Consider the following 14037-nt stretch of genomic DNA (forward strand, 5'->3'; position numbering starts at 1 on the left):
GCAGAGTCTCCAGGGTCCAGCTGTCTGTCTCTGAAGAGTGACTGGTCCATGGGACGTCCTCCATTTTTCAGTAATGAACCTGGACCCTCACACACAGAGTAAGAGACTGTTTCTACTGTGACCTGCTCTGAAGAGGATCACTCAAAGAGCTCAGACCTCCACCAAGAACCAAAACGCTCCTTATGAAACCACTTTGAAATTCACTAGAGACTCATTTTGATTTGGATCTGCACCAAATTCCACACACTGGTAAACATAAGTCCTCTGAACATGTCTGTGAAAGAGACCCCCCCCCCCCACCCCCCGATCTGGTTAACAGATCATAACCTTCCACCAAGTTTACTGGTAATCTGTAGTTATAATCGCACTAACGAACAAACCAACACACAAACATACAGAGTGAAAACAGAACCTCCTTGACAGATGTAATAACAACCTGTGACTGTGACATGTGAGTTACCAGGAAATGTATTCAAAGAGAGAGGAAGAGGAGTCATGTTTCTGAGGAGGAGCAGTCGTCCTGCTGTGCTTCGTGTCAGGACGTCCTGAAGGATCCAGTCTCCACCAGCTGTGGACACTGGTTCTGCAGACAGTGCATCACCTCATACTGGGACCAGTCTGGTTCTTCAGGAGACTCCTCCTGTCCCCAATGTGGAAAAAGATCCAGAACAGGAGCTGGAGGTCAGACAGCCGGTCAGAGCCACACTGTACATGTGTCTGCTGATGTCTTCACTTCTGACATCAGCACATGTTGTTTTATTTTGTTCCTTCATTCAGCATCAACATTTAACATCGTTATAACACCACAGAGTTAAAAATCTTTTTCTGGATCTGATGAAAACAATCAGCAGATTCTCAGATTCTCTGTCTCTGACTTTGTTTCTTGTCTTTCAGCAGATCGTGGTCTGCAGGAGGTTTCAGATGAACATAAGCTCAGTGTGAGGAGGAGATGTGAACATGTGACTGAAGGAACTGGTGAAACAGGAAGTAGAACCCTCCTCAACAGGATCTACACTGAGCTCTACATCACAGAGGGACAGAGTGAAGAGGTTAATACTCAACATGAGGTGAGGCAGCTTGAGACGGCTTCCAAGAGGAAGATCCTCCAGGACACTCCCATCAAGTGCCACGACATCTTTAAAGCCTCCACTGACCAGCAGAGCAGCATCAGAGTCGTCCTGACCAACGGAGTCGCTGGTGTTGGAAAAACCTTCTCGGTGCAGAAGTTCACTCTGGACTGGGCAGAGGGTTTAGAAAACCAGGATGTGGATCTGCTGACTGTGCTTTCGTTCAGGGAGCTGAACCTGGTGAAGGACCAGCAGCACAGTCTCCTCGAGCTGCTCCGTGTTTTCAATCCAACGTTACAGAAGCTCACAGCAGAGACGCTCTCTGTCTGTAAACCTTTGTTCATCTTTGACGGCCTGGATGAAAGCAGACTTTCTCTGGACTTCAACCACAGGGAGCTTGTGTCTGAGGTCACACAGAGGTCATCAGTCAACGTGCTGCTGACAAACCTCATCCGGGGGAATCTGCTTCCCTCGGCTCACGTCTGGATAACCTCCAGACCTGCGGCGGCCAATCAGATTCCTCCTACATGTGTTGACAGGGTCACAGAAGTACGAGGCTTCACTGACGCCCAGAAGGAGGAGTACTTCAGGAGGAGATTCAGTGATGAAGAGCTGTGCAGCAGAATCATCTCACACATCAAGACGTCCAGGAGCCTCCACATCATGTGTCAAATCCCAGTCTTCTGCTGGATCAGTGCTACAGTTCTGGAGCACATGTTGACCACAGACCAGAGAGGAGAGCTGCCCAAGACCCTGACTGACCTGTACTCACACTTCCTGCTGGTTCAAACAAAGAGGAAGAACAACAAGTACGGTGAGGGACATGAGACGACTCCACAGCAGCTGACTGAGGCTGACAGGGACGTTCTTCTGAAGCTTGGGAGGCTGGCACTTAAACATCTGGAGGAAGGAAACATCATGTTCTACCAAGAAGACCTGGAGCAGTGTGGTCTTAATGTCACAGAGGCCTCGGTGTACTCAGGAGTCTGTACTGAGATCTTCAGAAGAGAGTGTGTGATCTTCCAGAAATCAGTCTACTGCTTTGTTCATCTAAGCGTTCAGGAGTTTCTGGCTGCAGTCTACATGTTCCACTGTTACACCAAGAGGAACACAGAAGAACTCAACAACTTCTTGGGAACATATGGGGACACAGACAGAACCTTCTCCCTGGATGACCTCCTGAAGAGAACCATGAGGAAATCCTTCACCAGTACAAATGGTCATCTGGACCTGTTTGTTCGCTTCCTTCACGGCCTCAGTCTGGAGTCCAACCAGAGGGTCTTAGGAGGCCTGCTGGGTCGGACAGAGAACAATCCAGAGATCATCCAGAGAGTCATCAACAACCTGAAGCAGATGGAGAGTGATGACATTTCTCCTGACAGAAGCATCAACATCTTCCACTGTCTGACTGAGACGAAAGACCACTCAGTTCATCAGCAGATGCAACAGTTCCTGACATCAGAGAACAAATTGAAGGAGAAACTCTCTGAGATCCACTGCTCAGCTCTGGCCTACACGCTGCAGATGTCAGAGGAGGTTCTGGATGAGTTGGACCTGGAGAAGTTCAACACATCAGACCAGGGCCGACGGAGACTGATCCCAGCTGTGAGGAACTGCAGGAAGGCTCTGTGAGTACAGACATGATCAATAACAAGTTCAATCAGTGTAGATGACTCGTTCATTTAAATACACACAGTGTTAAATGATCCTCATTGTTTTGGGCACCATGGTGTTGCAGTGGTCAACACTGTTAGTGCAGCCTTTCTGTCATGAGGAGCTTCTCCTGGTGTCTGCAGGGTCTGTGTTCTCCAGCTTCCTCCACAAACACAAAGACGTGTGTGTTAGTGTGTGTGTTTAATAGAGTTATTATTATTATGTACATATGAATTCTCCTTGTTCTCATGTACATATGAGAATAACTAGATCAGATGTGGAAAGTGAAATCCACTGTGATCACTGTGCTGGAGTTTGAGGGTTCAGCTAATGAGAGTGAGGAGACGATTACTGAATCATTGTTTTGGATGAGAATCACTGACTGTTCCTTTAAACTGAAGAAGCAGAAAATATAATTTATTCTTCTTTCTGTTCAGACTAGAATTCCTACCCTGCGTTTGTATGCCACCACCAACCAGTGCAATGTCCGTTTCTCCAGGTTCCTGACATGATGACTTCACAACAATATGAGGTCACTGTAGCCTTTGACCTTTGACCACCTGAATCTAATGAGTTCCTCTGTTAGTCTTTATGAACGTTTGGACCAAATCTGAAAGGATTCTCTTGAGGTGTTTTTAACAAAAAGGGGATTTACCAGGGTGAGGGTCAAATGGTCACGTGTTCTATGAATGTCGTGTTTTCTGATTTAATTTTAACAGATTTGATATTTTCTTTAATTTCAGACTCAGTGGTTATGGACTCTCAGAGACTCACTGTGAAGTCGTGGCCTCAGCTCTGAAGTCAGACCCCTCACATCTGAGAGAACTGGATCTGAGTAACAACGAGCTGCAGGACTTAGGAGTTAAGCTGCTGTGTTCTGGACTGGAGAGTCCAAACTGTCGACTGGAGACTCTGAGGTCCTTAAATCCTTTTTCACTTTTATTCAGTCATTATTTATTTAAATTGTCACAGTTCTGCTCTGCTCACTGTCCCTCAGTCATCTGTCACTCACCATCTGTCACGTCCATCTCATCAACTCAATTCACCTGCACTCACCTGCTCCTCTGGACTGAGGCAGTGCCCTCGTCCTCCTCAGGTTTTCAAAATAAGACACATTCTTATTGAAACAAGTTGGACAGTTGATAAGTATAGAAACAAACAGGAATTGTCTGTCAGGAGCCATCCCTACTTTAAACAGTGTTTAATTACACAAACCTGCTCAGGTACCAAACACACAGAGAAGGAGATAAATTAAACCATGGTCCAACATGCCTGATCTGATATTTATCTTCAGGTCACAGACTGGACTGAGGTCAGCAGCATGTTGAGAGTCTGTGTTCACATGATGACGACCCACAACAACAGCAGGGCACATTCTAATATTCATATTTCTTTATCCAGGTTGGAGGATTGCAGACTGTCAGAGATCAGCTGTTCTTCTCTGGCTTCAGCTCTGAGGTCAAACCCCTCTCATCTGAGAGAACTGAATCTGAGTAGTAACAATCTGCAGGACTCAGGAGTGAAGGAGCTGTGTGGTTTTCTACAGAGTCCAACCTGTCGACTGGAGACTCTGAGGTCAGACATCATGTTTTTATGTTAAAGGTTCTGTGTGTAGAATGTAGGGACATCTAGTGGTGAAGTGTCATGTTGCGGATGAATACCCTACACCCGCCCCAACATGAACAACATGAAACCCTTCCTCTGGATCAGGACTTACACAGTGTTGTCCACGCCTTTTTCCTTTTCACCACAGGCTCCCTGCACCACTTTCAACTGGTCAAACTGCTGCTCAGATCATTCAATAAAACTCAATAAAACACGATCATAGAACTGCTCGCCCATTGCACACATCAACTGTGGAACATGTTCAGACAAGTGGGTCAGACATTTTCTTGAGCTAAAGCTATAGCAGGAACATGTGGGAACATTCAGACGAGGGGCAGAGCCAAAATCAATATCTCCATGATAACCCTGGTTACGTTAAGTTATGTTAAGTTACAGGTGCACTGTGAAGGAGTTAGTGATGTCTTCAGGTGTCGTACATGTGAACGTAGACCACTTGTTCACGTGTACGACTCCTGAACATGTCCAGCAATATATTTAGAGACATCTAGTGGTGAAGTCACATATTACAAACAACTGAGCCCCCCGAGGACACAAGGACTTTCAAGCTGTTTTCAGTCATGAACTCTGTAAAAGAGTGTCTGGACATTTTCAGGAGTTTGACTTTCACATATGAACAACGGGTGGAGCAGCAGGAGGCCGGACATGACATATAAATCCTGCTGTGGAAAGATCAGTGTTGTTGTTTACAGCTAATCCACACCGGCGTCGGCCCTCATCAACAAAAGCTCTGAAATCTCCTTGTGTTTCCAAGTTGACGTTGTTGTCTTCTACGTGTACGGTTTCTATTCTTCATCCTGAGATATTTGTGTTCTTTTGCAGTTTGAAGTCTGTCATGTGTTTGTGTCCTCAACACGTTCACTCGCTCTCTGTGAATCCTCTGGACATTCACCTGCTCTATTATAATATGGACTCACTCTGAAACTTTATTAGGAGGCTGCAGGAAAAGTTCCAGAAAATTTCCAGAACAACTTGACTCAGACTTCAGGTCTGAAAACAGAGACAGTGATGTTTAGTCAAAGTCCTTTATTTTCACATTTGGACCCAGTTTAATTTACAGTTAAGTTGTATTATTTATCCAGGTTGTGGGACTGCAGTTTGTCAGAGATCAGCTGTTCTTCTCTGGCTTCAGCTCTGAGGTCAAACCCCTCTCATCTGAGAGAACTGGATCTGAGTAGAAATGTCCTGCAGGACTCAGGAGTGAAGGAGCTGTGTGGTTTTCTACACAGTCCAACCTGTCGACTGGAGACTCTGAGGTCAGTTCACTGACTGAATTTTGTAGATCTCATATCTATAATACAGCATTTACACACAATTGATCTCTTTTTATTCTAATTTAACATAATTCCTCCTCATACATAACTTGAATCCATTCATGAATTAATTTGTGACATTTTAAATATTCAGTTACTTGTTAAAACACTGAGTTTAGGTCTGGATTTCTTAAACTGATCTGCTGGACAGAGAACAGGTCCAAACAATCTATTTTTACTGAATCAGGACTCGTTTTTAGTCCAGAATGTCTGATTTCATATTTATCTTCCATGTTATGAGTCTGTGCTGACATGAATATGTGTCTGTTATTTTCACACATGAACTCAGTTTAATCTTCAGTTAAGTTTTTTTCTTTATCCAGGTTGAAGAAGTGCAGTCTTTCAGAGATCAGCTGTTCTTCTCTGGCTTCAGCTCTGAGGTCAAACCCCTCTCATCTGAGAGAACTGGATTTGAATGACAACAACCTGCAGGACTCAGCAGTGAAGGAGCTGTGTGGTTTTGTACAGAGTCAAACCTGTCGACTAGAGACTCTGGGGTCAGACATCATGCTTTAATGTTAAAGGTTCAGTGTGTAGAATGTAGTGAAATCTAGTGGTGAGGTGTCATGTTGCAGCTGAATATCCCTGCCCCCCTTCCCCCAAAGATGAAAGAAAACCTGTAGTGGTTTCAGTTGTCATAGAAACTCAAAAGGTTTAGTTTGTCCAGTCTTGGCTACTGTTAAAAAACTTGGATGCCTCCGTAGAGAGGACCCGCTCCTGATGTAAATATAAAGTGTATAAATATAAATTATGTCAATATAAATGGCTCATTCTAAAGTAAAGACAACAACAACTGGTACAATTCAGATGAAACTAGTGAAAACCAGTCTAGAATTCTTTTCTATTCAGTTTCTAACAATGGATCCTTTCACCTGAATCTTCCACACTGGAGCTTTAAGGTCAAAGTGCAGAACATGTGTTCCTAAAAGTGAACACTGATAATGAGCTGAGAGATGTTTGTAGAATGAGCGCTGAGGACCGAGTCAGGCGCAATGTGACTGAAGTTTTCATGACAGAGAAACAAGCCAATGCTGGACAATGTGTTAATGTAATGTTTCTGTGGAAGCTAACCAGGACTTGTCCCGGTAGTCCTGTGGACTGACCACATGACAGCGTGCTGCGTTGGTGTTCTGGGACTGGGATCAGGGTCCAGAGTCAAAGCTGATTATATTTGATTCCTTTTATTTTTACGACTACGTTCTACAGCCCTGTTTCTTCTACTTTTAGTTCATTTCCAACATAAAACCCTTCCTCTGGTTTTAGGACTTACACAGGGTCGTCCATGCCTTTATCTTTTCACCACTAGATCTCTGTCCCGCCCTGTACACACATGTTCCTCAGGCTCCCTGCACCACTTTCAAATGGTTAAACTGCTGCTCAGATCATTGCCACTTCAAGAAAACATTATCATAGAACTGCTCGCATTCTTCACACATCACCTGAGGAACATGTTCTGACAAGTGGGTCGGACATCTTCTGGAGCAGAAGCAGCAGCAGGCCAGTGTCCGGCACCGACTCGTTCACAGCAACAGGAACATGTGGGAACATTCAGACGAGGGGCGGAGCCAAAAAACATATCTCCATGATAACCATGGTTACGTAAAGTTATGTTAAGTTACAGGTTTTCTCTGAAGGAGTTAGTGACGTCTCCAGGTGTCGTACATGTGAACGTAATCCACGTGTCGTACATATGTTTACGACTCCTGAACATGTCCAGGAAGATATTTACCGACATCTAGTGGTGAAGTTACACATTACAAACAACTGAGCCCCCCGAGGACACAAGGCGATCTTTTTTTTACTTCAGGCTCGATTCTTTCTTTCGTCTTCACTCTCACAAATTGTGTTATCCACAGCAGCAGCGGCAGAGTGACAGTGTATTTTCTTTATTTGTGACATCACTGCTGTCCCATAAAGTCGCTCTTCACCTCCACCTCAATAACAAACACCTCGATGTCAGTGTCAGAAAGTTTCGCTTCCTCTTCTGATCGCTTGATGCCGTGACTCCGTCAGGACTCACTGTGAAACCCATTGGTCAGCAGCATAATTTTATATTCTTGCCTTGCTTTGTATTGACCATTTATGGTTGAAAGTGGGCGTGTGGAGGGCGGATTTAGAGGCAGATCCACGTACAAACGTTTCCAGGTGGACTGTGATTCATAAAGCGAACATTGCGTTCAGGTGTGCATGTGCACGGTTTTATAAGTCTGGATTTTCTTTTGCGTACGCCATTACCGGCTTTTGTGCATATGTCCACTTTTAGTATGTTTTATAAAAGAATAAATGAGACCCCTGGAATCTCCTCGTGTTTCCAAGTTGACGTCTTCGTCTTAAACGTGTACAGCAAAAACTTTATTAGGAGGCTGCAGGAAAGGTCACAGAAAATGTCCTAAACAATTTGACTCAGACTTCAGGTCTGAAAACAGAGACAGTGATGTTTAGTCAAAGTCCTTTATTTTCACACATGAACTCAGTTTAATTAACAGTTAAGTTTTATCTTTATCCAGGTTGGAGGACTGCAGTCTGTCAGAGATCAGCTGTTCTTCTCTGGCTTCAGCTCTGAGGTCAAACCCCTCTCATCTGAGAAAACTGAATCTGAGTAGTAACAACCTGCAGGACTCAGGAGTGAAGGAGCTGTGTGGTTTTCTACAGAGTCCAACCTGTCGACTGGAGACTCTGAGGTCAGTTCACTGACTGACTTTTGTAGATCTCATATTTATCAAACAGCATTTATACACAATGATCTCATTTTATTCTAATTTAACATAATTCCTCTTCATACATGACTTGAATCCATTAATTAATTAATTTGTGACATTTTAAATTTTCAGCTACTTGTTAGAACACTGAGTTTAGTTCTTGATTTCCTAAACTGATCTGCAGGAGAGAAACTGGGTCCAAATAATCTATTTTTACTAAATCAGGACTCGTTTTTAGTCCAACATGCCTGATTTCATATTTGTCTTCCATGTTATGAGTATGTGCTCACATGCAAATATGTCTCTTTTTTTCACACATGAACTCAGTTCAATTTACAGTTAAGTTTTATTCTTTATCCAGGTTTGAGGGCTGCAGTCTGTCAGAGATCAGCTGTTCTTCTCTGGCTTCAGCTCTGATGTCAAACCCCTCTCATCTGAGAGAACTGGATCTGAGTAGAAATGTCCTGCAGGACTCAGGAGTGAAGGAGCTGTGTGGTTTTCTACAGAGTCCAACCTGTCGACTGGGGACTCTTTGGTCAGTTCACTGACTGACTTTTGTAGATCTCATATCTATCAAATAGCAACAATTTATCTCATTTTATTCTAATTTAACATAATTTCTCTTCATACATAACTTGAATCCATTCATGAATTAATATGTGACATTTTCAATATTCACCTACTTGTTAAAACAATGAGTTTAGTTTTAAATATTCTAAAATGATCTGCAGGACAGAGACCGGGTCAAAAATAATCTATTTTTCTGAATCAGGACTCGATTTTAGTCCAACATGTCTGATTTCATATTTATCTTCCATGTTTTGAGTCTGTACTGATATGAATATGTGTCTGTTATTTTCCCACATGAACTCAGTTTAATTTATAATTAAGTGGTATTCTCTATCTAGGTTGATTGGCTGCAGTCTGTCAGAGATCAGCTGTTCTTCTCTGGCTTCAGCTCTGAGGTCAAACCCCTCTCATCTGACAGAACTGGATCTGAGTAGCAACAACCTGCAGGAATCAGCAGTGAAGGAGCTTCTTGATCTAAAGCAGAGTTCAACCTGTCGACTGGAGACTGTGAGGTCAGTAGATGGTTGGAGTCAGTCCACGCTGCTTTCATCAGTAATTTACTAAACACAGTCAGTATCACTGATCCAGGGTCTGTGCTACCAAGCAGGATTTGTGGTTATCAGGTTAACTTCAGGTTTAGTTTTTTCTGTCCTATGAAGCTCGTCCACTTCTTAACGAGGTAAATCACCATGGTAACTTCTGATGAACGGCTAACCTGCTCCAGGTTAAGTTGGAGATCAATCAGTATAAAAGCTCCGCCCACTGACCACAGTGACTCTACACTGTTGTGTGGTGCACACTCTCCTTAAAGGGAAGGATAAGGGAAGTTTAAATCAACGTCTGGTTGGTTCAGTTGATCTCTAACTCACCCAGAACATCTTAATCTCTCCAGACTCATCCTGTCACCAAAACACCAGATGCACTCAGTCAGCTTCCTGAAGACAGGTCCATGTGTTTTTATTGAGTAGTGATGTCAGAGGTTTCCACCACAGTGTGTGTCCTCAGAGACAGTGTGTGTCCTTAGAGACAGTGATACAATGTGTGTCCTCAGAGACAGAGATACAGCGTGTGTCCTCAGAGTCAGTATGTGTCCTTAGAGTCAGTGATACAGTATGTGTCCTCAGAGACAGAGATACAGCGTGTGTCCTCAGAGTCAGTATGTGTCCTTAGAGTCAGTGATACAGTATGTGTCCTCAGAGACAGAGATACAGTGTGTGTCCTCAGAGTCAGTGTGAGTCCTTAGAGACAGTGAGACCGTTTTTGTCCTCAAACACAGAGTGTCCTTATATACAGTTTGTGTCCTCAGAATCAGTGTGTTCATTCCAACATGTGAACATGAAGCAGAGAGGAAGCTGCTCCACCTATGAACAGGACTGAAGTCCCTGCTGCTCTTTCTACTGGATGAGCTGCATCACTGACTCACAACTGATGAAGTGAGTCTCTGTGACACTGATTCTTCTTCTCTCAACAGATGGGGGAGGTGGTCTTTGTGAAGGTGAGTGTGAAGAGGCCAGTTTGTGTGGGTGTGGACGGAGGCTGAGCTGTGTCCTGATGACCCAGAGGCTGAAGCAGCAGCAGCTTGTGTGTAGTCTCCAATCTACACAACCCCTAATCTGCATGTGTTTGTGAGATGATGCCGGACCCCTAGAGAACACACGGGGAGAACATGCAGACTCCACACAGGAAGACCCCATCTGAACCGGATACAATCCAGCAACCTTCTTGCCCGATTGTGTTTATTCACATGAAGAATGTGTTTATTGAAATGACACAACACAAGCAGAATATATAAACACTCTATAAAGAGTCACATACAGTGTGTTTAAGTTTGTCTTTATTATTTTCCACTTTTGTCCCACAGTATATCTCCATGTGTGTATAACCACATTCTGTGTTTGTTTGTTTATGATCTTAGTAGATTAAAGTTCCTGGATTCACGTCACAAATTGATTTAGTTCAACGCAAAGTTAAACACATTTAAATCACTTTGAGCTCAAAATCAGAGTTTTGTCTTTGACACAAAAGATCAAAAGTCTGGACTTAAAAATGGAACGTTTTCATCTCTGCATCAGGTGCAGAGCAATGGTTGCTTTACTACTTTTTACACCACAGGTGGAGCTGTAGTATAAGAGCAGAACATCCCAGTCAAAGCCTTTATATTCAGTCAATGAGTCAAACACAAGGATAATTTCTTCTTTGACAAACATCTCAGAGAGAAAAGTTCTGTTTCTACTTGTCTCTGCTTTAATGCTCAATAAACATCCTTCCACCGACTTCACTGGAATCATGACTCTGCTTTTCTTTCCTCTTACAAACAAACTGGTGGAAACATCTCGTCCTTGGTGCAGGTAAAAAAACAAAAGAACAAAGAGCCAACAAAGGACTAATGCACAGAGTAAACTCAAAGTTTCACATTTTATCTTCATCACATCTGTTCATCAAGTGTTTAATAACAGAACGTGCCTTCAGAATCATACATTACAGCAGTGGTCACCAACCAGTCGACAGTCTTCACTGTGGATCCCAGTAAAGCTCTGGACTCACTGGCTGAGGTGTGAAACATCGACCTGCAGAGCCAGGTACACACACAAACATACGTATATATGTACAAATAGCTTTTAATTCTATGCTGGTTTCGTGTGTATATTAAAGGGAATATACATTTGAAGAGCTTGTGTTTGACCTTCATTTGGGCACAAACCCATAGAACTGAGTGGAGATACAGAGTGCTGCTTCAAGCTGCTGAGTGATGTGCTCTCAGTGTTACTGTCTATAAAGCTCTGTAATTCATTTCCAGCCTTTATGACGTTAACACGAGCACTAGATGTTGAGTTTCCTTCTCTTAGTGGCAGGGGGTTGAAGGAGACATGAACTTTTACAATCTGTATTAATTCACTTTAATGTAGTTGATTGGTTTGAGTGGAGATTAGGAAATGCTCAAATTGAAAAAATACTTTTTTATTCAACGTTTGTTTATGGCTATGCAAGTTTATGGGTGGATTTCCAAATTACATAAACCAATATTACATGAACGGGAACTTTATTAATGTACTTGTACAATAGTATACCTCCTGCATACTCTGAGGTGTACTGTAAATGCTCCTCTACTCCATCCTGGTACCCTTCTTCTTTTAATCTTCTCTCCACCCTGTCCTCAAAGTGTTCTGTTTCACTATGAAAACAATACAGATAAAATCAATGAGTGGGATAATACTGTGTCCGTGGTTTTCCTCTCAGACTGAAGATGAGTGGTTATGAGGAGGAAGAGGAGGACAGAGCAGAGTCTCCAGTGTTCAGCTGTGTGTCTCTGAAGAGTGACTGGTCCATGGGAGAACCTCCAGACTTCAGTAATGAACCTGGACCCTCACACACAAAGTAAGATACCTGCTACAAACGTGTGAACCTCCAAACTGAATCCTCAGAGATTGAACCAGTGAATGATGTGTTCTGAATAAAAACATGTTTGTGTTTGCAGAGGTCAGGACCACAGACTGAGAGCAGAGTCTCCAGGGTCCAGCTGTCTGTCTCTGAAGAGTGACCAGTCCAAAGAACCTCCTCCTTTCTTCAGTAAAGAACCTGGACCCTCACACACAGAGTAAGAGACTGTTTCTACTGTGACCTGCTCTGAAGAGGATCTAGTTTCCTCTAGTGTGGCCCCTGCATTAGGAGACAGCTTCATTGAAGTTGGTGACTAATCTCTCAGAATCACTCAGGGAGCTCAGACCTCCACCAAGAACCAACACGCTCCTTATGAAACCACTTTGAAATTCTCTAGATACTCATTTTGATTTGGATCTGCACCACATTCCACGCACTGGTAAACATCAGTCCTCTGAAAATGGATGTGAAAGAGACCCCCCCCCCGATCTGGTTCACAGACACTAACCTTCCACAAAGTTTACTGGTTATCTGTCGTTTTTTATAATCCCACTAACGAACCAACCAACACGGAAACATACTGGGTGAAAACAAAACCTCCTTGACAGAAGTAATGACAACCTGTGACTGTGACATGTGAGTGACCAGGAAATGTCTTCACAGAGAGAGAAAGAGTAGTGATGCTTCTGAGGGGGGGCAGTCGTCCTGCTGTGCTTCGTGTCAGGACGTCCTGAAGGATCCAGTCTCCACCAGCTGTGGACACTGGTTCTGCAGACAGTGCATCACCTCATACTGGGACCAGACTGGTTCTTCTGGAGACTCCTCCTGTCCCCAGTGTGGACAAACATCCAGTAGAGGAGCTGGAGGTCAGACAGCCGGTCAGAGATGATGCTGATGTTTTCACTTCTGACATCAGAACATCTTGTTTAATTTTGTTCCTTCATACAGCATCAACATTTAACATCATTAGAAAAGCACAAAGTTAAATAGCTTTTATTTTCTGTAGTTTTTCTGTATCTGATGAAAACAATCAGCAGATTCTCAGATTCTCTGTCTCTGACTTTGTTTCTTGTCTTTCAGCAGATCGTGGTCTGCAGGAGGTTTCAGATGAACATAAGCTCAGTCTGAGGAGGAGATGTGAACATGTGACTGAAGGAAGTGATGAAACAGGAAGTAGAACCCTCCTCAACAGGATCTACACTGAGCTCCACATCACAGTGGGACAGAGTGAAGAGGTTAATACTCAACATGAGGTGAGGCAGCTTGAGACGGCTTCCAAGTTGAAGATCCTCCAGGACACTCCCATCAAGTGCCACGACATCTTTAAAGCCTCCACTGACCAGCAGAGCAGCATCAGAGTCGTCCTGACCAACGGAGTCGCTGGCGTTGGAAAAACCTTCTCGGTGCAGAAGTTCACTCTGGACTGGGCAGAGGGTTTAGAAAACCAGGATGTGGATCTGCTGACTGTGCTTTCGTTCAGGGAGCTGAACCTGGTGAAGGACCAGCAGCACAGTCTCCTCACGCTGCTCTGTGTTTTCCATCCAGCGTTACAGAAGCTCACGGCAGAGACGCTCGCTGTCTGTAAACCTTTGTTCATCTTTGACGGCCTGGATGAAAGCAGACTTTCTCTGGACTTCAACCACAGGGAGCTTGTGTCTGATGTCACACAGAGGTCATCAGTCAACGTGCTGCTGACAAACCTCATCCAGGGGAATCTGCTTCCCTCGGCTCTCG

The 14037-nt window shown here is 43.7% G+C and overlaps 1 protein-coding gene across 1 annotated transcript; it reads left to right on the forward strand.

Moving 5' to 3' along the window:
* Positions 1 to 649: 649 nt before the first annotated feature.
* Positions 650 to 11203, forward strand: LOC133963447 (NACHT, LRR and PYD domains-containing protein 12-like). The gene is made up of 10 exons (XM_062398254.1): positions 650 to 674; positions 898 to 2695; positions 3464 to 3637; positions 4122 to 4295; positions 5426 to 5599; positions 5980 to 6153; positions 8164 to 8337; positions 8717 to 8890; positions 9264 to 9437; positions 10397 to 11203. Exons 1-10 carry the CDS (start codon positions 650 to 652, stop codon positions 10416 to 10418), a joined length of 3063 nt encoding a protein of 1020 aa, XP_062254238.1. The 3' UTR covers positions 10419 to 11203.
* The last annotated feature ends 2834 nt before the right edge of the window (positions 11204 to 14037 follow it).

Source organism: Platichthys flesus, chromosome 2 (genome assembly GCF_949316205.1).
Source record: "Platichthys flesus chromosome 2, fPlaFle2.1, whole genome shotgun sequence".
NCBI lineage: Eukaryota > Metazoa > Chordata > Actinopteri > Pleuronectiformes > Pleuronectidae > Platichthys > Platichthys flesus.